At 45.9% G+C, this 26,372-nt stretch overlaps 1 protein-coding gene across 3 annotated transcripts in view; it reads left to right on the top strand.

Annotated features, from left to right (window-relative positions):
* The window catches only part of LOC144495960 (myelin basic protein-like), a 186,975-nt gene that overhangs the window by 136,905 nt on the left and 23,698 nt on the right, over nt 1-26,372 (top strand). For all 3 annotated transcript variants that reach the window (XM_078216859.1, XM_078216861.1, XM_078216860.1), the window contains one exon: nt 2,185-2,645. In XM_078216859.1, the coding sequence (XP_078072985.1) occupies nt 2,185-2,645 (461 nt within the window). The remainder of the gene's footprint in view (nt 1-2,184; nt 2,646-26,372) is intronic.

Consider the following 26,372-nt stretch of genomic DNA (forward strand, 5'->3'; position numbering starts at 1 on the left):
CCCGCTAATCCCTCTAACCCTACGGACACTAAGGGGCAATTTTAGCATGGCCAATCAACCTAACCCGCACATCTTTGGACTGTGGGAGGAAACCGGAGCACCCGGAGGAAACCCAGGCAGACACTGGGAAAATGTGCAAATTCCACACAGACAGTCCCCCAAGGTCAGAATGTTGTTGAGGGATAAATATTGGCCATGATACTGGGGAAAACACTCCTCCTCTTCCTACGGAAAATGCTGTGGGATCTGTACACCTGAGAGATCAGACTGAGCCTTGATTTGATACCACGTCTGAGAACACCACCACTGACAGTGCGGTACTCCCTCAGTACTGTGTGGGTTTTCTGGTGAAGTAACCACTGGCAAATGCCAGGAGACAATCTCCCATCTCCCTTCTCACGTGAAGGTAGAGAAGAGTTTTTCTGAATATGGGTCTATAATTAAAGAATTAATTGGGGGTGGATGGCGCAGTGGCATGTGGTAATGTCACTGGATTAGCAACCCAAAGGCATGGGCTAATGCTCTGGGAATTTGGGTTCAAATCCCACTGCAGCAACTGGTAGAATGTGAAATCTGGAACCCAAATCCAGCCTGCGTAACAGTGACCCTGAAACTTCCATCGATTGGTGCAAAAACCCATCTGGGAAGGAAATCTGCCACTCTTTCTTCCCCTGTGTGGCATACATGTGACTCCAGACCCTCAGCAATGTGATTGATTCTTAACTGATCTGAATTAGCCAAGGAAGCTGCTCCATTCAAGGGCAATTAGGGATGGGCAACAAATGCTGGTCCAATCAGTGATCCCCACATCCCATGAAACAAAATCTATAGCTTTCGGTAATTGAAATTCACCCATTCATCGTCCAGATGGACAGATCCAGCACTTAGCAGCAAATCTTAATTCCATAACCTGTAAAGTTTTGGTTTGACTATTTTCCACAGAGTTCTGATTAGCTCCCTATTTCGTGACTCTTATTTTGAGTAAAGCCAACATCTAATTAAATGAAATAAACTGAGGAGCAAATTAATGGGATACTGCCTTAAGCAAAAAAAACAAGTCACAAAACTTAAAACATTAAACCAAAAGGTGATGAAAGGGGTCGGTAAGGCCCCATGGTGACCATCGGGCAGGGAAGACCTCGACGGTGATGGTGGACACCGTATACTCCCTCTCCAGGACCGACCACGAATGCAAAGTTTATTTATTAGTGTCACAAGTAGGCTTACATTAACACTGCAGTGAAGTTACTGTGAAAATCCCCTAGTCGCCACACTCCGGCACCTGTTCGGGTACACTGAGGGAGAATTTAGCACTGCCAATGCACCTAACCTGCAAGTCTATGGAGTGTGGGAGGAAACCGGAGCACCCGGAGGAAACCCACGGGGAGAATGTACAGACAAATAACAAGCTGAGAATAGAACCCAGGTCCCTGGCACTGTGAGGCAGCGGTGCCAACCACTGTGCTGCCACTGTACCGTAGCCACGGTAGAGGGGCCTTATTTCTTTACTGAATCTGCAGTCCTTATTAACTGTTCAAGCCCCAAGAACTGGTTTAAAAAAAAATAGGGTCCAATGTGGATATGGAACCCTTCATTATGTTGGATTTACAACGATTGAAATATTTCTGTCAGATTTGGGTTGATTTTGAACCTTCCTAAGTGAATGCAAGCAGATAAAAAAAATTGACAGTCTACACGGTGAAAGATTCATCAGTCAAGTTGCAAAAGCTAAGCAACTATTTTTAATCAAAGTGCCCTGGAGTTCTGTTCGACCGCTGACACCGAACGTTCACCATGCCATGACACCAAAACCCCCTTTTGTTCCTTACTCAATAACCGTATTCAGTCAAACAAAGAATAACTGTTAAAACATATTTAGTATGCTGATGCCTTGATGTTTTGTTACAGGCTGGAGCTGTGAATAGTATATGCACTGTTCTGCTCTCTCCATTTGCATGTGGTAATGGTATCAAAAAATTGGGTGAATATTCTGCTTGGGTTTAATTTGGAATGCCTGATTAAGAGAGATTCGAGCTTTTCCTTGACAAGAAGATAACTGCGGTAAAATGTGACTTGTTTCTCTGCGATTGAAATGATGGTGGAATGACTAAAAATTGTCCCCGTGAAACGCGGCATTGTTCTTGCATGTGTTTTGTATTCATTGCTGGTGCTTGTTATTTGCAGCAGAGGCAGATGTGAATCAGAACAATGGATCCTCCTCAAAGCCAAAGAAGATGGTAGCGACAGGCTCCAAGAACTTAGAGGACCCAAAGAATGCCTGGAAGTCGCCCAGCACAGCTGAGCCAGCTGTGCGCCCACACTTGGTCCGCCTCTTTTCTCGTGACGCGCCAGGACGTGAAGACAACACCTTCAAAGACCGCCCCTCGGAATCAGAAGACCTTCAGGCCATCCAAGAGGATAGCTCAGTTCCTGTGGCGGACACAGATTTGATGGAAGTGCAGAAACTATCCTCACAATCATCAGCTAAGAAGGGACAAGTTGCAAAACAAATGGCATCCGCAAGCACCTCAGACCACGCTAAAGCTGGAGGAGCCCACTCACGGCAAAGAGACTCGGGCCTACTCGACCAGCTGGGAAAGTTTTTTGGACAAGAAGGTTCCAGGAGAGTACCTGAGAAGGGCAAGGTGAGCTCTGAGGACTAAACAGGAGCTTAAGACCCTCAGAAGAGGGTTCTCCAAACTGTCGCAGTGTCAGCAAGAGTTGAAATGTCCAGGCACCCATTCTAGATGTTGATGGTCTTGTACCTGCTTTAATTTTTAAAAAGTAGTTTGTTTATAATGAAGAACCCCTGTTTTGTTTTTAAAGTGGCTCGTACTAGAATGTTGGCAGACTCATTAAGCTTGTGCGCTATGTCTCCCCTCCTCCCCCCTGCTTTGATTATTGAAAAAGGACAGTACATGTTTAATATGTAAATAGTGAAAAGGAGGGTTAAAGTAATGGGGGCTCTCAAAAATCTTTTGAGGAGCTTGCAGTTTCCTCACTAACTAATACATGAAATATTCTGACAATAGCTACTAAATTCATGATGCATCTCACAGTGCTGAGCAGTAAGATCAGACCCACAGTGAATCGTTCTCTGAATTCGTGGAAATGAATCTCTCGGAGACTCAGTGAATGATTTGCATTCCTCAAACCAGATCACCTGGTGTGAATTGGATTAGCGATAACTACAGTGGACAGGGTCTTGAGGTCCCTGTCTTTGAGGAGTGGACAATGTATCTCCCGTATGATGAGCCCTCCTTGGGAGAGGGCAGTGGAGTTTACGTGAACTTTTCCTTAGCCTAGTAACGGCTTAGGCAGACCCATTCCGATTAACAATCAGTCACTGTAAATTTTAAAAATATATATTTTAAGATTCTGTGGTTGCCGCAAACCTTTGTTAAAGCCAACTTTACATTAATTGGCATCGCTCTTACCTAAACGCACATTTTTTAAAAAAAATTGGCCCTCCCAAAATTTTCGAGATTCAACCGGTAATTCTCGACCTGTCTGTTTAGATGATTCCACGCCTTTGTTTCCTCTTTATTGCTGTTGCCTGCGATTATACCTCACTCACAATGTTGGATTCAAACAAAAGATTGCCCGCCAAAGCTTTTGCTTCGTGTCACTGGCTAAGATCGTTCCTGGCAGTCGACTCTTGTGCTTATTGGGGTCGCCCTCTTTGCAAATAAACCTTGACTCGGAGAAAGCGAACCCAGCCAATTGAAAGGAAGGAGCGTAGTGGGCTTTGCTTGTGTCTCAGGCATGAATTAATAAGTTAGGTACAGCCAAAATCATCATGAATATTGCGAATGTTTGTTGATTTCTTACTGCTAGGTTATGTATGGATTCAAGTAACAGTTATTCAGAACTCTATAAAGCAAACATGAATGTGTTGGTATTAGCTCTATAGAACAGAGTTACAAATAGCGATGCACTCTATCTTAACGGGATCTAAGGTGATAACCCTGGTGGCGTGAATACAGAATCCTGCTAGATCTCATTTTTTCTTAAGAAACCTGACTGCTTCTATTTCTGTACAATATGCAAATTGGTTTCTCCTTTGAATACAGCACGTCACATTGCAGCTTGTAAATAAGTGTGTTTGTAGATTTTTCTTGAAGCTGTCAGCTCCCCAGTCAGTCAGAGTGATCGAAACATGGTGTTGTGCTTTAATAATCCCTTGACTGGGTGGCCATCAGAGACATTGTGAATTGCTGTTGTACACAGCACAGATTGTAAATGCAGTGGGAGTTGCACTGGGTACCCTATACACCCATTATCGTGTGATATTCTCTCCATTCTACACAGTGATGGAGAAATAAAGATGCTACGATTTGAATTTTATTCTTGGTCGGAAGAGAAAATCTAACCAGCCCCTCATCTATAAATTACACACAGGGTGATTTAAAGATTAGACTAGAATTACCTCGATGTGGAGATGCCGGCGTTGGACTGGGGTGGGCATAATAAGAAGTCTCACAACATCTGGTTAAAGTCCAACAAGTTTATATGGCATCACGAGCTTTGGAAGCACTGCTCCTTCATTAGGTGAGTGGGTCTGTCACTCCCCTGATGAAGGAGCAGCGTTCCGAAAGCTCGTGATTCCAAATAAACCTGTTGGTCTTTAACCTGGTGTCGTGAGACTTCTTACTGTAGAATTGCCTCGCCATTGGTTTGGGAAAGCTTCTCCTGAACTACCCTTCAGTGTTGGATGCTATTGAAAAGTGGTCTGAGATGAAGAGGGCTGTTCAGACCTGCCGTGTGGTTATAGAGTAGTACCTTAGAATTCAGATGTGCCTTGTGCTCGAGTTCCTACCCTTTAGCTCAGCCAGGCTGAAATGCTGGGCACAGGACTCGCTGGCATTCTCGGTTAAAAGCATTTTGGACGGCTTGCCTGCCTCTCCTGTCCTTGTCAACACTTTTTTTTTCCTCTTTAAGATTGTGCCATCCCAACCCACTGCTGCAATTAAGCAACGACAGCCAGACACTCGCTCTTTGTGTGAGGTCTGCGCTGACATTAAACCTGATTGCATTTGAATTTGCAGAGAAACAGATTCTTTGACGAGGAACAAAAGTGGCTGGGTGGTAATAAACGCCCACGCGCCCGAGGAATGACCCCGGTGAATTTTTCTCTCGCTCACACATGCAAAAACGGTTCAAACACGCTGCTGATAAATTTAAATTGATCGTTGCTGACACAGCGCTGCAACGGGTGCCATTTTGTTCAGGTAGTGAAGGCAGTGGGTGGGTGTATTGTAACTAGCGCAGGTTCATGTAAGTGGGATGCCTGATCACTTTAAATGGTCACAGAAACAGTCTTCTGTCAGCTATAGGAACAATAGACGTCTTTATCTTGTGTAGATTGAACAGGCTGACTGAGTCCCACGTTACTGTCTGTATCCAGCTCATGCAGATGAGTTGCAAAGTCAAAAACATTGTGTTTTAATCCTCTTCAGCGACCTTTTGAAATAACTGTATGTTTAAAGTTTCGACCAAAATGACTTCACAAACTGCACAGTGTCCAGACTCAATGAAAATTAAATGTGCTCCCACGGGGTTTTGAGACAGTGACTTCAGTGTTACATTTCTACCACTCCAACGATGGGACGTTTTTGTGATTCTATGATGGGAGATCTTAGTTTTCCGCCAGGCTCCCGTGAATGTTCTGAGCAAATGTGGGTGTCGTCAGCTTCATACCAGAGATGTTAAACCGGCTTACAGGCAGCAGGATTGAACCAGGCGATTAAACTATGTGTCTCTCCACTGATCAGGGTTACTTTCAAGGGTTGTTTAGTCACTCCAGTCCATCTTGAGCCCAGCTATTGTTCCAGAGTATCTCCGCTGCTTCTCTCTCTCTGTCTCCTGACCTGTCTGCCATTCCGGTTAGATATCGTCAACCTCGCCCTTGCCTTTCGTTCGCCCTCTGCCTGTTAATCTGACCTGCTTCTGCTCCCCATCACTCAAGCCTGTGTTCACCACTCCAGCGGTGACTATGCTTCAGATCAATGGCATTGGCTGTGAAAAGCTTGGTGGCACAGTGGTTAGCACTGCTGCCTCTCGGCGCCAGAGACCCCGGTTCGATTCTAGCCTCGGGTGACTGAGAGTTTGCACATTCTCTCCGTGCCTGCATGTGTTTCCTTCGGGTGCTCTGGTTTCCTCCCATAGTCCAAAGATGTGCAGGTTAGGTGGATTGGCCATGCTAAATTGCCCCTCAGTGTGTAAAGATGTGCAGATGAGGTTAATTGGCCTTGCCAATTGGAATTGGCAATAATAAATAATATGGAATTTTACCGCTCCGCCCACCATGGGAATGGGAGCGGGTGAAGGGCGGACAACAGGATGGTCCGTTGATCTCGGGCGGGATTTTACGGTTTTTAGACGAGCGAGGCTGTAAAATTCTGCCCTTAGTGTCCAGAGATATGCAGTTGAGGTGGAGTGGCCATGCTAAATTGCCCCTTAGTGTCCAAAGATATGTAGGTTAGGGGGATTAGCTGGATAACTGTGTGGCGAATACTGGGATAGTTGGGTAAGATGGTTGGAGAGTCGGTGCAGACTTGATGGACCAATTGGTCTCCTTCTGCACAGCAGGGAATCCATGATTCTATTCTATGATTGAAGTCCTTTCTTTTCCAAGACAGCTGCCCGTCCACCTTCCTAGATCCACTGGCCTCTCCAGCAGTTCAGTTCATCTTTCCTGCTCCAATCTATTGCTCCACTCCGCTCAGTCCCTGCAACTTCCCTCCCTTACCTGTAACTCCTGGCCTTTTGACCTGTTTGTGCTGCTGCCTGACACGAGTGATCGCGCGACCTTAGCTTCCTTCTGCCAGTGCCTCTCCCAGGAAAGCTTGTGAACGTTGTCCGAGTGGATGATGGATTTCGTGTTTTTTCCCACCAATTTATCCTCAGTGGGCAAAACGAAGCAAAATCCAGATTTATCGCTCCCAAGAGTGGAAATGACTGGGTTTGACAATCGAGCATTTTATTTTAGGAGAGGCAATACTAAAATATAGAAGCCGGCAGAAATAATGCCATTCCTTTGTCAAGCAAATCCCCTGAGTTGACCTGTCATGAAATCGACATATCCACGGCCCACACACGTTGTACCTTCGGTAAAGGAATTGACAGTGACTGTGAGAAAATAAAACTTTTTTAATTGAAGATGGTTAAATGTGTTGTGTGTCTTTTCTAGTATTTGTTACATAGAATGATCGGAAGACCAAAGGTGTATTAAAAAGGTCTATTAAAAATTGTCACTTTTTAAAACAAAATCAAAGGACAAATCAAATGGTTCTAAAACTCAAAACGAACAGCGTAATGCAAAGTTTTCTATAAATCTGGTCGTTGGATGGTGAGATTCGGGTTTATTCCATATAGAAGTTCAATAGATAATTAGTCATGTTTGTCGTCGTCATCTGGTGTATTCAATTAAGTTTTACTATCCTTACTGTATACTTAAAACCAAAGCCATTTGTAAATATGTTCACTGCAGTGTTATACGGTACATAATATAAGTGACAGTGCAAACCATTCAAGATCTTGTCTTCAGGATTGGTAGGATTGTGATTGCAATCTATGGCTGGAATTTTACCGGCATGTCCGCCCCAGAATCGGGGCGGGCGTGGCTCGCAGAACGGCATTCTCCAATGGCCTCGGGCAGGATCTTACGGGCCTTGGGCAGGTGAGGCGTTAAAATTCCAGCATATATGTCTTGATTTGTTGGAATAAAATGGAACTCTTTTTTTTTGCGGAGGGAATAGGTGTTTAGCCAAATTATTTATTTTCTGGGATCTTCAGTCACGGTTGATGGGAGTTGGGTGCAAGTCCTGGTTTATAGGCATTTGCCAAGGCCACTCTTCCCCACAGAAATACTGGCAGCCACCGGGAGCAAGGTTTCCCTCACCCTCTCGTTTCCCCCCCCCCCCCCCCCCCCCCACACACACATTTTCTCCTCTCCCATTTTCTTGATGCATGTTCTCTTTTCAGATAGCATGTATGGACAAAATTCCAACCACTACTGAATGGAAGATGCCAGTTATATCAATAACCAATCCAAACTCTTGTGCCAACTGGCTTGCAATCTGAATCTATGATCTTGCGAGGTTTTCACTGAGTCTGCTGTTCATTTGTTTTGAATTGTGCAGTTAAAATAAATGCTCTGAGCTATCTTTTCTTTTAAAAAAATCACCTTATATCAAAGATGTTTTTTTTCTGACAGTATTTTGTTTAGTAGCTGAAGATTAACAATGTAACACAGCGGATCATCTGTTGGTTATCTGTGTAACAAAACTGAATCTTTTGCATTGTGGCTATGACTTAAATTTCATCCGAAACTACTTCTAACAAATGTAAATGGCTGTTAATTGCTTACATTTAGGATTATGCATTAAACTCTAACATGAATGTAACTATTTATGCCTGGTATATATGAGTGTGTGTGTGTCTGTGTGTTATAATGTCTAACCTCTGAAGACTAGCTGTGTTGTTTTCTATAATGGCTTTTCTCATACACTTGACACATGGTGGACACACAACCCTTTATCTTTGTGTTATATTCTTGATGGATAATAGAATTAGTATGTGAAGCTACAAAGAAAGCTCATTCATGTTCCAAATCATCACTGGCTTCTACAGATGGAGTGGAAAATGTTGCACTTTATAATAATTCTTGTCCTATAAAGAATGGGTGCAAGGTTACAGATCTGCCACCATCATCCCCCTTGCACTAGACTTTCCAGGTTTGGCTCACTCTGTCTGGTCCCTGAAGGTTGGGGTTTAAGCCCCAGACTCGAGCATGTAATCTGGGTTGAAGTACTAAGGGAGTGCGACATGGTCAGTGGCGCCGCCTGTTGGATGAGCCAACAAGCCGAGGCTCCCACTGCTCTCTCAGGTACATATCCCATGGAACTATTCAAAGGGCAGCAGGAAGGGGTTCATCCAGTGTCTGAGCCGACATTTATCCCTTAGCCAACGTCACTGGAAATAGGTGATCTGCTGAACATTTATTCCACTGCTGTTTGTGGAAGCTTGCATGTTTTCATTGACTGCTGTATTTACTTACAATGCAACAATGACTCAAACAGATTTATTTGCCTGTGAAGTGCTGTGGACCCATTATTCCTTGAAAACGAGCTAGGGCACAGTGGTTAGCACTGCTGCCTCACAACACCAAGGACGTGGGTTCGATTCCCGGCTTGGGTGACTGTGCGGAATTCTCCCCATGTCTGCGTGGGTTTCCTCCGGTTTCCTCCCACACTCCAAAGTTGTGCGGGTTAGGTGGATTGGCCATGCTAAATTGCCCCTTTGTGTCAGGGGGACTAGCTAGGGTAAATGCATGGGGTTATGGGGATAGGGCCTGGGTGGGATTGTGGTCGGTGCAGACTCGATGGGCCAAATGGCCGCCTCCTGCACCGTCGAATTCTATGAATGGCAAGTACCTCGGTTTTGATTTCCCCTCGAGGAGCTGCATGGCTCCAGATTAGTTTCCTAAACATCAACATTTCTTTCTTTCTGTGCAATTTGGTAACATGGGTACCTCGGTATGGCCAAGAGTGACATCCACTGGATGTGCCAAGGTCGCGGGGGGAGAACCGTTCTGGCCAATTTAAAAACCTCAGTGAGGGTGTCCATTGGGAATGTGCAAGAGTGCACAATGCAACAAGTCATTTTAAACGATGATGTGGGTGGTTAGTGTGGGTTTGGGGAAAATGTATTGCAGTACACTAGAAATTGGGATAAGAACATAAGAACTAGGAGTAGGCCATCTGGCCCCTCGAGCCTGCTCTGCCATTCAATAAGATCATGGCTGATCTTTTTGTGGACTCAGCTCCACTTACCATAACCCTTAATTCCTTTACCGTTGAAAAATTTATCTATCCTTGCCTTAAAAACATTCAATGAGGTAGCCTCAACTGCTTCACTGGGCTGAGAATTCCACAGATTCACAACCCTTTGTGTGAAGACATTCCTCCTCAACTCATGGTGTGAAAAGAGAGCTGATCTTGCTGCTTTCTAGAAAGAAAATGCAGTTTAAGCATTTTTCTTGCAGGTACCAATACCACTGATTAAGTTTAATGACTATTTTTTTCCATTTGTCCTTTCATGGGATGTGGGCATCGCTGGCAAGGGCAGCATTTATTGCCCATCCCTAACTGCCCTTGAACTGAGTGGCTCGCCAGACCATTTCAGAGTCAACCACATTGCTGTGGCTCTGGAGTCACATGTAGGCCAGGCCAGGTAAGGACATTGGTGAACCAAATGTCACCAAATGTTTTTTATGACAATCAATTATAGTTTCATGGTCACCATTACTGAAATTAGGAAGCACTTCTACACACAAAGGGTGGTAGAGTTTTGGAACTCTTCCACAATGGCAGTTGGTGCTAGATCAGTTGCTATCTTTAAATCTGAGATAAATAAGCTTTTGTCAAGCAAAAGGATTTGGGCCAAAGGACGTAGGAACCTGAAACAAAAACAGAAAATGCTGGAAAATCTCAGCAGGTCTGACAGCATCTTTGGAGAGAGAATAGAACCAACGCCTTGAGTCTGGATGATCCTTCATCAGAACAGATTTTTGGAGTTAGGCCAGAGATCAACCATGATCTAATTGAATGCTGGAACAGGCTCAAGGGGCCGAATGGCCTATCTCTGTTCCTATCTGTGGTTTTCAATTCCAGATTTATTAATTGAATTTAAATTCTACCAGCTGCCATGGTGGGATTTAAACCCACGTCCTTAAGAGCATTAGCTAGGGCCTGGGTGACATTACCAAGATGCCATAGTCTCTCCCCATGTTTTCAGTGTGAAATTCCCACCCAAGGTTATATGTGTTATGTAATGTTAGTTTACTGTAGATGTGCCCAGGTATCCCAGCTGTCTGAACAGCTCGGGGTAAATCTCTCTCACAGTGATTTGAACTTTGCAATGAAAAACACAATTTGTGGTTGGAAGGATGGTGGAGGTGGTGGGGAGGGGGCTGCAGAACAGGGGGAGTAGGAGATGTGGCGGAAAAATCCATACTGAGGCGGACAGCAACAAGTTGCAAGAGGGCATTGATAAACCTTTCAGCACCGTAATCGTTGATGACCATGGTAAGCCATGGACTAATGCTCACCTCTACAATACATGTAAGAGTGAACCTTGGTCAAGTGCACCAGGCAGTACAGGAATGAGCCATGTACATGTGGAATGGATGGTCCCAGCTTATAACCTTGGTCAGTCCCATTTCAAGTGAAGTAGAAGTTGGTTCACTCCAATTGCTGGAACGTGCTAGGCCCTGCGGCCTCGGATGTGGGGAGAAAATTCTACAAGGACTCCTGAGTCACAGAATGGCCAGATCCTCAAGTAAGTAAAATCAGCTGTTGTTAATGGCTTTACTAATAACTGAGAGGTTGTTTTTCTAGTTATACTGAACATGCCACGAAGAAGTTTAAGTTCATTTTGGTGTCACAAGTAGGCTTACGTTAACACTACAATTAAGTGATGTGAAAATCCCCTAGTTGCCACACTCCGGCGCCTGTTCGGGTACACCGAGAGAATTTAGCATGGCCCATGCACCCAGCCAGCACGTCTTTCAGACTGTGGGATGAAACCGGAGCACCCGGAGGAAACCCACGCTGACACGGGGAGAACGTTAAGACTCCGCACAGACAGTGACCCAAACTGGGAATCGAACCTAGGTCCCGGGCATTGTGAGGCAGCAGTGCTAATCACTGTGCCACCATGCCCCAAATTTTTATGACATGTTGTCTTTTATTTTTGAATCTTTTGAATCACTGATGAGATGGGAGAACAGTCCTTGTGTTGCGGGTGTGTGTGAGGTGATTTAAACAGGTGACGACAACATAGCACAATTCTTCATTGACTATCAAATAATACCAATATTACTTCTTCATTCTGTTTCGCCAAAGATAAAGCAACATTTCTGTTTAAAGACTGCTCGAATAAACTGAAGGTTGATTTGATTAATCATCATTTCTTTCAGCAGATTTTTTTTTCAGCGTAGTAATGGTGGGAATCCTCATTTTAAGAACCAAATGTTTAAACCTTTCGAACTACATAAGAACACTAGAACTAGGAACAGGAGTAGGGCATCTGGCCCCTCGAGCCTGCTCTGCCATTCAATAAGATCATGGCTGATCTTTTTGTGGACTCAGCTCCACTTACCCGCCCGCTCACCATAAACCTTAATTCCTTTCTTGTTCAAAAATTTAGCTATCCTTGCCTTAATAACATTCAATGAGGTAGCCTCAACTGCTTCACTGGGCGGGGAATTCCACAGATTCACAATTCTTTGTGTGAAGACGTTCCTCCTCAACTCAGTCCTAAATCTGCTTCCCCTTATTTTGAGACCATGCCCCCGCGTTCTAGTTTCACTTATCAGTGGAAAAAACCTCCCTGCTTCTATCTTATCTATTCCCTTCATAATTTTACATGTTTCTTTAATTCTTCTGAATTCCAATGTGTATAGCCCCAGTCTACTCAGTCTCTCCTGATCAGCCAAATCTCTCAACTCCGGCATCAACCTAGTGAATCTCCCCTGCACCCCCTCCAGTGCCAGTATATCCTTTTTCAAGTAAGGAAACCAAAACTGTACACAGTACTCCAGGTGTGGCCTCACCAGCACCTTATACAGCTGCAACATGACCTCCCTGTTTTTAAACTCCATCCTTCTAGCAATGAAGGACAAAATTGCACCTGCAAACCAACTTTTTGCGATTCATGCACAAGGACACCCAGGTCCCTCTGCACAACAGCATGCTGTAAGTTTTTACTATTTAAATAATAGTCCATTTTGTTGTTATTCCTACCAAAATGGATGACCTCACATTTACCAACATTGTACTCCATCTGCCAGACCCTTGCACACTCGCTTAGACTATCTATATCCCTTTGACTTTATATATCCCTCTGCAGACTTTCAGTGTCTGAAGTGTTGAAAAGGTTTTCCTTTCATTAAGAGTCAATATTAATTCATCTCCCCAAGTTCAGCTTGTAGATTCCCTACAAGTTGCTATTTGAAGCCCAGCCTCGTCTAACCTCCAACCTGCTGCCGAGATTTTCCAGCGTTTTCTGTTTTAGTCGATAATCCCAATCTCGGCTCAATTCCGTTTTTAAAACCAGCAACTTCTGAGAGCGAGATTTCCCAGAGTTATGCAGGGGTTGAGGCACTTTGTTTAGAGATACCAGGGCAAAGGGAGATCTTTTTGTTTCAAGTTTTTGTTCCATCCCAAACAAACAAATTCAAATTGAATTCAATCCATGATCCCCATGACAGAGACATGGTCCCCATGACAAGATCCAAGCTGACAAGATGAGACATTGCACCCCATATTCATCCTCGCCTAAATCATGTGAGGTTTTGATTGTGTCGACGGGGAGATGGGTTGATAATCAGAGGACACATTTTAGTTTGATTGGCAAAAGAAGCAAGGGAAGGTAAGAATTCTTTTTAATGCAGTGAGTTGTTATGATCTGGAATGCTCTTCCTGGAAGGATGGTGGAAGCAGACTCGATGGAAACATTCAAAGGAATCATAGAATCCCCACAGTGCAGAAGGAGGCCATTTGGCCCATCAAGCCTGCACCAACCTATCCCACCCAGGCCCTATCCCCGTAACCCTATGTATTTATCCTGCTAATCCCCCTGACAATTTAGCATGACCAATCAACCTAACCCACACATCTTTGGACTGGAGGTGGAAACCGGAGCATCCGGAGTAAACTCATCCAGACACGGGAAGAATGTACAAACTCGACACAGACAGTGACCCGAGGCCGGAATTGAACCTGGATCCCTGACGCTGTGAGGCAGCAGTGCTAACCACTGTGCCACATACTTGAAAAGGAAAATCAATTATCGCTAAGGCAATAGGGAAACAGCAGGAGAGTGTGACTAATGGGATAGCTCTTCTGAAGTGACATGATGGGACAAATGGCCTCTGTCTTTGTAAGCTTCAGTGGTCATTTATCAATCCCAGTGATGTACCCTGATGTTTACATAGACTCTGTTTCATTTATTGACATGAAGCGATATATCACTGAGATCTCTGGGGGATATGAGTGCCAACATAAATTGATGGTGCAATGAAATGTATTTTTAAAAGTTTTCATATAATATTATAGGTGTTCCATTTAAAAGAAAATCATGCCTTAGCTACTGCTTAATGCTTTGAGTATGACAAATACCAAAGTTCAATACAATGCCCTGTTGAGTAAAATAAGTCTCGGATATGTAGATAGCAGGGGCAAAGAAAACGTAACACTTGTCATTGATACTTATTTTAATGTTATAGATATTTAGAAGAAAATTCTATGGGATGGCAATATTATCATAATGCTGTTGAGCTGAGAAATATTTTTTATAATCTCCAAGTGTTCTTTATAAATGTTTCCAGTAGTATCGTCATTGAGTACTTTTCACCCTGAAGGGCGGCACGGTGGCACCATGGTTAGCACTGCTGCCTCACAGCGCCAGGGACCTGGGTTCGATTCTGGTCTAGGGTCACTGTCTGTGTGGAGTTTGCACTTTCTCCCCGTGTCTGGATGGGTTTCCTCCAGGTGCTCCGGTTTCCTCCCACAGTCTGAAAGATGTGCGGGTGGGTTGATTGGCCATGCTAAATTGCTCCAAAATGTGTAGGTTAGGGGGATTAACAGGGTAAATACATGGCACTTACGGGGATAGGGCCTGGCTGGGATTGTTGTCGGTGCAGGCTCGATGGGCCGAATGGCCGCCTTCTGCACTGTAGGGGTTCTATGAAATACATGTGGGTTACGGGGTAGAGCCTGGGTGGGATTGTTGTCGTTGCAGGCTCGATGGGCCATTTGGCCTTCTGCACTGTGGGGATTCTATATTACAATTGATGCTTCATTAGTGTTGAGTTCATGAAGTTTTCTTTGTAAGAGGGGTTATCCACACAGTAACCCTTGTCCCAATTGGTGTATGTTTAATAGTTATCCGAGTGGAGGAATTGAACATCTGTTTGTCAATGCGCCACATTGAAACGATTCCCTGTCCGCTCCTGAAAAATAAATAAAATTTGCACAATTAAATTGTTGCACTGAGGGATCTGGATCGGTGGGTGATGTCTTTCACACAGGTGAAAATTAGATCTTGCAAACAACTGCAAGAGACGGTGCAGCGTTGAGAGAAAGAATGAACACGGCCTGTTTCCACGGAATCACTGCTGTTATGTTAAAATGAATCCCCAGTGTCACACGCCTTCTGATCGCAAATAGATTTGGCTTCAAACATGGCATGTAGCATGACCCATGGGGAGATCTGGAACATCAGTCAGGCATTATCGAGGCTTGTTGAATTGCATAAACTAAAACAGCAATGTGGGGAAAGTTTCCTTCATGTGACAGGGCAGCATGGGTGGCTCAGCGGGTTAGCACTGCTGTCTCACGGTGCCAGGGACCCAGGTTCAATCCCAGCCTCAGATGACTGTGTGGAGTCTGCACGTTCTCCCCGTGTCTGCGTGGGTTTCCTCCAGGTGCTCCAGTTTCCTTCCATTCTCCAAAGATGTGCAGGTTAGGTGGATTGGCCATGCTAAATTGCCCCATGACGTGTAGGTTAGGGGGATTAGCAGACTAAATACATGGGGTTACAGGAATAGGGTCTGGGTAAGATGCTCTGTCAGAGAGTCGATGCAGACTCAATGGGGTGAATAACCTCCTTCTTCACTGTAGGGATTCTATGGTTTTAAACTGAGTTTATCAGCCAAGGTGTAACCATTCAGCCCCTGAGGGGCTGAATGGCCTCCTGTTCTGACACTAGATCCATGAAACTGCAAGACGTGATTCACCTCTTTGATGATTTATATTTTGACCCCTTTCCCCCTGCTTCACTCTTCCTCTGCAGCTAGGGTTGGAAACCACTACTTTGAGGTTGGAGTAACCAACACTCCCAATTTGTCCAGAATTTAAGATTAACTTCCAGGAAGCTACTACGGGTAACTCCAGGAATTAATAATATGGGCTTGTTTTCTGATTGACCTAATGTCAGGCAGAATCTAATCCTGCCTCCCCAACCCCCCCACGCCCTTGAGGCCCATTTGGAGGTGGGCAAGTGAGGGGTGCTGTCTCCCTGCCTCTGTCCGATTAAGTCCAGGGTGGGAAGGCTCGTGGAAGGACTGCAAGCCCTCCAACCCAAACACTAATTGACATCCTTAAGTGGCCAATTAATGCCTCATCCTGCCACTGCTGCTATTCAACTGGGTGGGGCACATGCCAAGTGGGGAGACTGACAATCATACCCTTGCGATTTTACTCATAGCCTCCCAAGGACCCTAACCCTAATCCCCTAATCCTTGTTCAAAGGCACTCAGTGCCTGGTCGAGAGACCTGGCTGTGGGAAGGGGTGGGGAGCATTGAAAGCCCTCCCCCCGCCCCCGGGGTATTTTCAACCCCGGCTCCCCCTCCCCCATAAACTTAATCAACAATTGCCTCCCCAGAACCGCCAGCCTGCCCTCACCACTGACCTGGGTCCCTCGGTGATCCCAGGCCTTTCCCCGGATACTGTTCCTGCGGCAACCACCACATTCTAACAACCTAACCTGCACACCAAAATGGATAGGCATGAGAGACGAATAGGAATGGCTGCTTGACCGGATGGGGTGATTGGAGGCAGGGGGTCATGTGATTTTAAAATCTCCAGGAATACAGCCAATTGCAGTTGGCACCCTTGCGTCAACCGCAGGTGAATCATTTTTGTTGAAAGCCGACCGTGCTGCTTGTAGCCACGTGGGTTTAAATTGGTATAAATGATCAAGTTTGGGAAGATGAAATCTATTTGCTTCAACTTGGAAATGTTACATTTTCCAAGATAATTGATGTAAAGACGGCTGTGGGGTTCGAATACCCGGTGAAGGTTGTGGCTATAAAATGACACAATCTTGGTGGTGGTTTAGCCTGAGAATAGAATTAAAATCATCAGCTATCATGGCATTATCAATGGTAGGCTGCATTCATTGTTCCTGAGCTTTTGAAATGCATTATCAGAGATTCCTCTGCTTTGTGAGCAGTGTTCAGTGAGAGTGAAGTGCGAGCATCTGTATCATATTCCTGCCCTAACTTACGGTTCCTTCAAAGGTATTGAAGGCCTCTCTATGGTACGATTCCATAGCCTAGAATTATAGAATACCTGCAGTGCAGAAGGAGGCCATTCGGCCCATCGCGTCTGCACCGACTCTCTGACCGAGTGTTCTACCCAGACCCTCTTCCCCGCCCTATCCCTGTAAATTCACCATGGCTAATCCATCTAACCTACACATCTTGGGACACGAAGGGACAATTTATCACCTTAACTGATAAGCTCAAAATCATAGAATCCCTACAGTGCAGAAGGAGGCTATTTGCCCCATTGAATCTGCATCGACTCTCCGACAGAGCATTTTACCCAGACCTTATTTCTATAACCCCACATATTTAGCCTGCTAATCCCCCCCACCCTACACATCTCGCGGCATTAAGGGGCAATTTAGCATAGCTGATCCACCTAACCTGCACATCTTTGGACTGTGGGAGGAAACCCATGCAGACACGGTGAGAACGTGCAAACTCCACACAGACAGTGGCCCAAGCCGGGAATTGAACCCGGGTCCCTGGCGTTGTGAGGCAGCAGTGCTAACCACTGTGCCACCGTGCAACCCTTGATTGTGAAGCCCTTCAGGATGTTCTGATGTTATGAAAGGCACTTGGATTTTATTATGAATTTACGACCATGGCTAACTTTCCTTCCACAACCTAAAAGTACTTTAACCAATCTTATCACAATGAAACAAGGAGAATTGGGAAATCTATAAACGCCAGACGTGGAGAACTTGCCTCATTACAAAGCCCATCATATTCCAGTGATTGATTCTTCCAAATGGCAACTACTAAGAATATTCATGAATGAATATTATTTATTAATCAGATAGCTGTGTTTTTAAATCAAGTTATGATTTTAAAGTCGGTTGCACGGTGGCACAGTGGTTAGCGCTGCGGCCTCACAGCACCTGGGACCCGGATTCGATTCCCGGCTTGGGTCACTGTCTGTGCGGAGTCTGCGTGTTCTCACCGTATCTGCATGGGTTTCCTCCGGGTGCTCCAGTTTCCTCCCACAGTCTGAAAGACGTGCTGGTTAGGTGCATTGGCCGTGCTAAATTCTCCCTCTGTGCACCCGAACAGGTGCTGGAGTGTGGCGACGAGGGGATTTTCACAGTAACTTCATTGCAGTGTTAATGTAAGCGTACTTGTGACTAATACTTTACTTTAGTGTGATGGAGACCTGAAGAGGGATCAACTTTACCATCAAGACTAGGGTTGGCGGTGGAGGGGTTAAATCTCGAGGAGCTGGTTCCAATTGACTTCCAGATGACTGCTGTCTTAAATTCAAATTTCTCACGCTGCCTCAGTGCTTGAGAGATTAGCTGTGAGACTTAAGCAAATTCCATGCGTGCATTTCCAATGATACATTCCTCTTATCATCATTTGTTCTGCTGTACAAGTAAATGTATTTAAGTTAAGCCCTCTCCCACCCCTCATTTAATAGTGTCCCAATTTCCAAATGAACATTAACTTCAGTATCTTTCTTTTTTACCTTTTTATTCAAAGTCTGGGAGCCATATCAAAGAAATTGGCTTGCAGGCCTGAGTAGACATGGATTTCCTACATTGCAACAGGGACTGCACTTCAAAAGTACTTCTTGGGCTGCAAAGCGCTTGGAAGTGCCTTGTGGTCATGAAAGGCGCTATAAAAATGCAAGACTTTCTTTTTCCCTTTCTTTGAGAAATAAGGGAAAATACAAAATTCCGGAAAAATGCAGAAAGAAAATATTGCATTTCTATAGCGCCTTTCCAGCCAATGACATGTCTCTGAAGTGCTGTGGCTGTTGTAATTCGAGAACCAGAGCAGCCAATTTGCACGCAGGAAGCTCTCAGTTACGGCAGTGAGATGACACCAAGATAATCTGACTTTGATTATCTTGACAAAGTAATTGGGAGTAGCACCAGGATGAATGCCCCTGCTGTTCTTTGAAGGGGTGGCCATGGAATCCTTTTACACAGTAAGAAGTTTAACAACACCAGGTTAAAGTCCAACAGGTTTATTTGGTAGCAAAAGCCACACAAGCTTTCGAGGCTCTGAGCCCCTTCCTGAAGAAGGGGCTCAGAGCCTCGAAAGCTTGTGTGGCTTTTGCTACCAAATAAACCTGTTGGACTTTAACCTGGTGTTGTTAAACTTCTTACTGTGTTTACCCCAGTCCAACGCCGGCATCTCCACATCCTTTTACACCCCAGGCCTCCGTTTAGTGCCACATCCAAAAGACAGCAGTGCAGCACTCCCCCGGTACTGCACCGGGAGCGTCAGCCTGACTTCTGTGCTCAAGTTGCAAAGTAAGACTTGAACCCTCCCCCACCTCCTATCTCCGAGGTGTGAATGCTGCCCACTGAGCCACGGCAGACATCAGGCTGTTTATGCAAAAAGAGACAAGATGGGTTCAAGTTTGGGGTGATCCATCATCAATCATGGTGGGGGATCACCTTAATCCATTTAACAGCACGGTGGCACAGTGGTTAGCACTACTGCCTCACAACGTCAGGGACCCAGGTTCGATTCCGGCCTTGGGTCACTGTCTGTGTGGAGTTGGCACGTTCTCCCCGTGTCTGAGTGGGTTTCCTCCGGGGTCCTCCCACACTCCAAAGATTTGCTGGTTAGGGGGATTGGTCATGCTAAATTGCCCCATTAGTGTCCAAAGATGTGCAGGTTAGATGGATTGGCCATGGTAAATTGTCCCTTCGTGTCGGGGGGATTAGCAGAGCAAATACATGGGGTTACGTGGATAGGGACTGTGTGGGACTGGTGTTGGTGCAGGCTCGATGGGCCAACTGGCCTCCTTCTGCACTGTAGGGATTCTATGATTCTATTTTACTAAAATCATAGAAACCCTACAGTGCAGAAGGAGGCCATTCGGCCCATCGAGTCTGCACCGACCACAATCCCACCGAGGCCCTACCCCCACATATTTTACCCACTAATCCCTCTAACCTACACATCCCAGGACTCTAAGGGGCAATTTTTTTTTAACCTGGCCAATCAACCTAACCCGCACATCTTTGGACTGTGGGAGGAAACCGGAGCACCCGGAGGAAACCCACGCAGACACGAGGAGAATGTGCAAACTCCACACAGACAGTGACCTGAGCCGGGAATCAAACCCGGGATCCTGGAGCTGTGAAGCAGCAGTGCTAACCACTGTGCTACCGTGCCGCCCTTGAATGAAAAGTTCACTGACTTGCCGCGTGTTGATACCATTTTCTGTTCTTATTTCCCAATTGGAGACATTTATTTTCCTTTCCTTATCCTGAAATGTTAGGCCTTTTGGGTGACATTTTAATTGCTGAGTTGGGCCTAATTGCTTTCAGTCAATTACCGTAGCGATATCATTAGACATTTGATTGAAAGAGGAACATTCAAGAAAATTCAGCGCAGTGAGAGATAAACCAGTGTGTTAATTGTTTAGCTTTTGTATAAAAGTTATATTGACGGTGCTAGTTCCTCGTTGGGTCTTTCTTTACTGTATCCAAACTGGTCTGTATTTACAATGATCTAAAAGAGACTTGTCCTATGCATCTTGGCTTTTGTTCTCTTGCTTGTCTGCATCTCTTGTTTACTGCCCTTTAACTTTTGTGTTCTGCCTAATCTAAGGCATCTTGTGTTTGGCCTCTGAATCAGTGGGGTGCCTGGTATGTGTCGGAGCTAAGCTGTGAATGCCGTTCCTACTCAAACAATAGTGGGTTTCAGATCGGCTTAAGAGCATTCATTATACGTGTTGGTACAAGGCGAAGCAAAGACATGGCCGGAATTTTACCGGCACGCCTGCCCCCCGAGGCTCGGATAACGGCATTCTCCTTTGGCCTCGGGTGGGATCGTACAAACCTCGAGCGGGCGTGCCGGTACAATTCTGCCCATGGTCGACTGAGACACCTACTAAGATCTCACAGACTTGCCCTGCGCACGATACCGAAACCCTCCTATGTAATCGGTTGATGGTTTCACTGTAATTTCCTCCAATGTTTCCCACAGGTTAAACAGAAGCAAGAAAAGCTTGGGAAACTGACAATTATGTGGAAAAAACATGACAGTTACTTTTTCTTATATAATAAAGAATGGCGTTCGTTACATAGTTGAAACTCCCCTCTCTCCCTTCAATCAGAATTTCTCAATCCACATTAGGCCCCACGATATCGACAGTTGCTAATTTGGTTAAGAGTGGACATTAAATCCACTGCCTACATCCTAAGGGCACATTTCTCAAAGAAAAGGTAATAGAGAACAACACAGCACAGGAACAGGCCCTTCGGCCCACCATCGGACAGTGGGAAGCCAAGTTAACACTCTGGGTGGAGACTTCATCTGGTACCGGTATAACAAAACGGAGAGTCCTTTGCCATAACGTAGCAGTCACCTGAAAGAGGTGTCCTCTTAATCTCATTTCTCTGCACTTTTCCCCATTTCACATCACTGTATTTATTTTAATTTATAGGGGCTGTGGAAGAGAAGGGGATATGCTAATTATTTTTTCTAAAGAGACAGTTGATGGATTTATCAAGCCTAGGAATAGATTTTAACACACCGGGAGGTTTTTAAATCTACTTACTGCTTCTTAAACCCATCCTCTGCCTATTTCATAGAGTCAGAGAATCCCTACAGTGCAGAAAGAGGCCATTCGGCCAATCGAGCCTGCACCGACAGCAATCCCACCCAGGTCCTATCCCCGTAACCCCATGTATTTACCCTGCTAGTCCCCCTGACATTAAGGGGCAATTTACCAAGGCCATTCAACCTAACTTGCACACCTTTGGACATTAAGGGGCAATTTAGCATGGCCAATCCACCTAACCCGCACATTTTTGGACTGTGGGAGGAAACCGGAGCACCCGGAGGAAACCCATGCAGACACGGGGAGAACATGCAAACTCCACACAGGCAGTGACCCGAGGCTGGAATTGAACCTGGATTCTTGGTGCCACCGTGACTCCTCGGATGGAAGTCCTCTCTTCCGAGATCTGGCCAATCAGAGCCTTGCAGCTCTACTTAGCAGTGCCACAGGGTGGCTGCTGCCGGCACTGCACCCATCCGAGGCCTGGGATGGTCACTGGATCCAAGGACCACAGGTGAGTGATGGTAGGGAAAGATAGGTAGCAAGCACAGGCGGGTGGATATCTGCAAGCCACTCCCCCGCCCCCCCCCCCCCCCCAAACGCCTACGTCCAAGCCCCACGGTTCCCCAATGCCATCTGCCATGCTCAGGTGCCTTTGAATGAGGGACCACTCCCCACCCCAGGAGCCCAGAAACAACTCCACATAGGTTTGCCTTATGTGGTTCTCTCGTGGTAAGCCCTCTGTTGTATTTGTACCAGCAGTGGTGCCCTTAGCTGGGTTGTAATTTCCCACTTAAAGCCTGGGTGAGCAGTGGGGTGGGAGGGCAGTCCCACAGGCCTTCCCGCTGTGGACCTTTTCCAGGTGGATAGCGACAGGGTCCCCACTCACTGCTCTCGCTTCAACCCACCCCCCCACCCCCCCACCCCTCTCAAGGCCACCAGACTCACCACAGCATTAAAAGCCACCTTGGAGCACCAGATTAGAAGTGGCAACCTCTTTCAAACTTCAGTGAAACTGGCCTTCCAATTGCAAATAAACTTGACAGGTGGGGCAGCGCAGTGGCACAGCGGTTAGCACTGCTGCCTCACAGCACCAGGGACCCGGGTTCGATTCCCGGTTTGGGTCACTGTCTGTGTGGAGTTTGCACATTCTCCCCGTGTCGGTGTGGGTTTCCTCCGGGTGCTCCGGTTTCCTCCCACAGTCCAAAAATGTGTGGGTTAGGTGGATTGGTAATGCTAATTTGGCCCTTAGTGTCAGGGGGACTGGCTAGGGTTAGGAGGATAGAGCCTGGGTGGGATTGTGGTCGGTGCAGGCTCGAAGGGCCAAATGGCCTCCTTCTGCACTGTAGGATTCTATGATTCTAGATGGCTTCACCTTCGGATCATTTTTCCAAATCCGTGGCTATGGCAAGGATCACCCAATCACAGCTGGATGGCTGAGATGGTGTTGTCAGGAGGCCAGCACATCTGGACCTAGCCCACTATGGCCAGCAACCCCACCCCTCTACTCCCCATTTCTTCATAGCTGACAGGAACCCCACAGAGTCGGACTCTCCGTACAGCAGCAAGCAAAAATGGCACACTGCTCTTCTCCCTCAATAAAAGGTGGAAGCTGTTTCAATGAAGAGGCTTTGACTGGATTAGTTCAATCAAGGGAGCACCCAGAAAATGCTCCCAGAAAATGGTAGCATGATGGTCTGTGCGGAGTTTGCACATTCTCTGCATGGGTTTCCTCCAAAGTCTGAAAGATGCGCTGGTTAGTTCCTATGAAATGAGAGCCGGAGGATGGAACTGGTTAATTCCGGCTTTGTTTTCAAAAGCTGTTGTTTCTTTTTTTTTAAATTGTGAGGTAACTGGTCTGTACTAAGACTATAGTACAATGAAGTTACTGTGAAAATCCCCTAGTCACCACACCCCGGCGTCTGTTCGGGTACACTGAGGGAGAATTTAGCATGGCCAATGCACCTAACCAGCATGTCTTTCTGACTGTGGGAGGAAACCGGAGCACCTGGAAGAAACCCACTCAGACACGGGGAGAGTGTGCAAACAGACAGTGACCCAAGCCGGGAATCGAACCCGGGATCCTGGCGCTGTGAGGCAGCAGTGCTAACCACTGTGCCACCCTTGGGTGGAGATCCAATATTAGAATCATAGAATCTGTATACTGCAGAAGGAGGCCATTTGCGCCATCGAGCCTGCAGCAACAACAATCCCACCCAGGCAAAATTCCTGTAACCCCATGTATTTGCCCTGCTAATCTCCCTGACACCAAGGGTTAATTCAGCATGGCCAATCCACCGAACCCACACACCTTTATACTGATATCCACCTGATTTTATAATCAGTCACGGCCACAAATGCAGGCGGAGCAGGTTATAAATTCAACCAGATCCCAGTATAAAGACATACTCATCTTACGCTGGGCTCAGTTTGACGGCCCAACTGCCCTCGTGAAAAGAAGTATCTCCGCCAAGGCAAGGCAGGCGAGTGGAGCTCAGATAGAGATTGGCCACTGTCTCGTTGTGTGCTGGAACAGGCTTGAGGGGCTGAATGGCCCCCCGAGGGAGAAGAGCAGAAATAAAAACTGTGCGCCATTTCTGCTTGCGATACCATCACCCAAACACAATGGGTGTTCATTACCGTGAATTTTATGTCACTGGATTTTGCATTTTGGAAAAAAAAACAAGTAATTAGCCATGTGAAAGGTTACTACTTTAAGTAATCCATCCTTTTACAATACTAAGCAGCTGAGAGCATAATGGCTGCATCTTACTTTCTAGAAATAATGATTCTTCCATCATTCCAGCACACTTATAATGCCCTTCACCAAGGCCTTGTCATTGTACGTGACTTTTTAAAATTGTCTGCGTTTTCTGTCGCTGCTTTCAATGTCTCTCTAATTGATTCGTGGATTCTGCACAAAAGCCAAAGGGAGATTACAGTGAGTCAAATTATAACAAACTCTGAATGTCTCTGTGATGTAGGCTGTATGGGTTTTTAATATTGTCTGAACATGGAACACTGGTTTCATCTGATAAACAGGATGAATGCAATCCATGGGGGAAGACAGGTAGAGAGTGCATTGTCTGCCACCTACTGGTATCCGCATGTACCTGCGGCTTATACCCATGATACTGGTGTCAGCCTCGGCTCAGTGTACACGTCCAACCCTGAGTCGTAAGGTTGTGGGGCCAAGTTCCACCCCGCAAACCGTTTGCACGTAATTGAGACTGACACACCCCAGTGCCATTGCTGAGGGAGTGCTGCACTGTCAGTGGTACAGTCTTTTATTTATTTATTAGTTTACATTAACACTAATGCAATGAAGTTACTGTGTAAAATCCCCCAGTCGCCACACACCACCGCCTGTTTGGGTACACAGAGGGAGAATTTAGCATAGCCAATTCACCTAACCAGCACGTCTTTTGAACTGTGGGAAGAAACCAGAGCACCCGGAGGAAACCCACGCAGACATGGGAAGAACGTGCAAACTCCACACAGACAGTGACCCAAGCCAGGAATCGAAGCCAGGTCCCTGGCGCTGTGAGGCAGAGTGACAACCACTGTGCCACTGTGCCGCCCCCTTTCAGGTGATGTGTAAAATTGCGGCCGTGTGGTGGGTGGCCTTTAGTCCCCAACAATCTATCCATCTCTGTCTTGCAATTACTCAATGGCTGAGCACCTACAACTATCTTTGGAGGAGAACTCCAAAGTTTCGCAGCCCTCTGAGGGAAGGAATTTCTCTGCACCTCTGCCCTAAATTTCTGACCCCTTATTCTGAGACAGTGATGCCATGATCTCAGCTCACCAGCCTGGAGAAACAGCCTCTGAGTGTCTGGGCATGTTGAAAGTTGTCTGACATGTCCTAGTGGCATCAATTTTGAAGATGGCACCAATTTGAGGAATATCGAGGGAGTTCTCTCTGCAGTCCTGGCTAATATTTATTCCTCAATCAACATTCCAAAAAATAATTATCTGCCCACTTATTGCATTGCTATTTTTGAAGATTGTGTAGCATTATAGCAGTAACAGCATTTAAAAAGTATTTATTGGCTGTAAGGATTATGGTCGGTGCAGACTCGATGGGCCGAATGGCCTCCTCCTGCACTGTAAGGATTCTATGATCTTGTGCCATGTGCTTCCCATGTGTTAGTGTATAGCATGCTATTTCATCTTGACCAAATGACAGGTCATTCTGCTGCTTACCGTCCACAGTCATTTGAGGAGGTCACCCATCCAGCAAGCCAGGTGAGCACTTACTCCATCATTAAAGCATCCATTCCACCAGCCAGGCAGGTGAAAACATGATGGATTAGATGATACCCAGATCTAATTGAGAGTGAGAGAGAGGGGGGAATGTTAACGCTGAGATGAGAATGGAGGGGAGCCATTCATTTTGGTTGCTCGGTATTCACTCCTCAAGTTGCTATCTGTCTGGAATCGACATGTCGGAAATTTGTGGCCTGCCTAGGTTTTGCTTGGATGCTGGGAGGCTGTTTCCCCCTTGGCAGGGGTGGGTGGGGATCTAGAATGAGGGGTCAGCGGTGAGTAACATCTTCAGTTAAAGGGTGATGAATCTTTGGAATTCTTTGCCCTGGAGGTCCAATCATTGAACGAATTCAAGGCAAAGATTAATAGATTTCTGTGCCATAGAGGAATCAAAGAATATGGGGGTAGGGTGAGAAGGGAGAGTTGAGGTGAAAGTTCAACCATGGTTTTACTGAATGGTA

Source organism: Mustelus asterias, chromosome 7 (genome assembly GCF_964213995.1).
Source record: "Mustelus asterias chromosome 7, sMusAst1.hap1.1, whole genome shotgun sequence".
In the NCBI taxonomy this organism is placed as follows: Eukaryota; Metazoa; Chordata; class Chondrichthyes; order Carcharhiniformes; family Triakidae; genus Mustelus; species Mustelus asterias.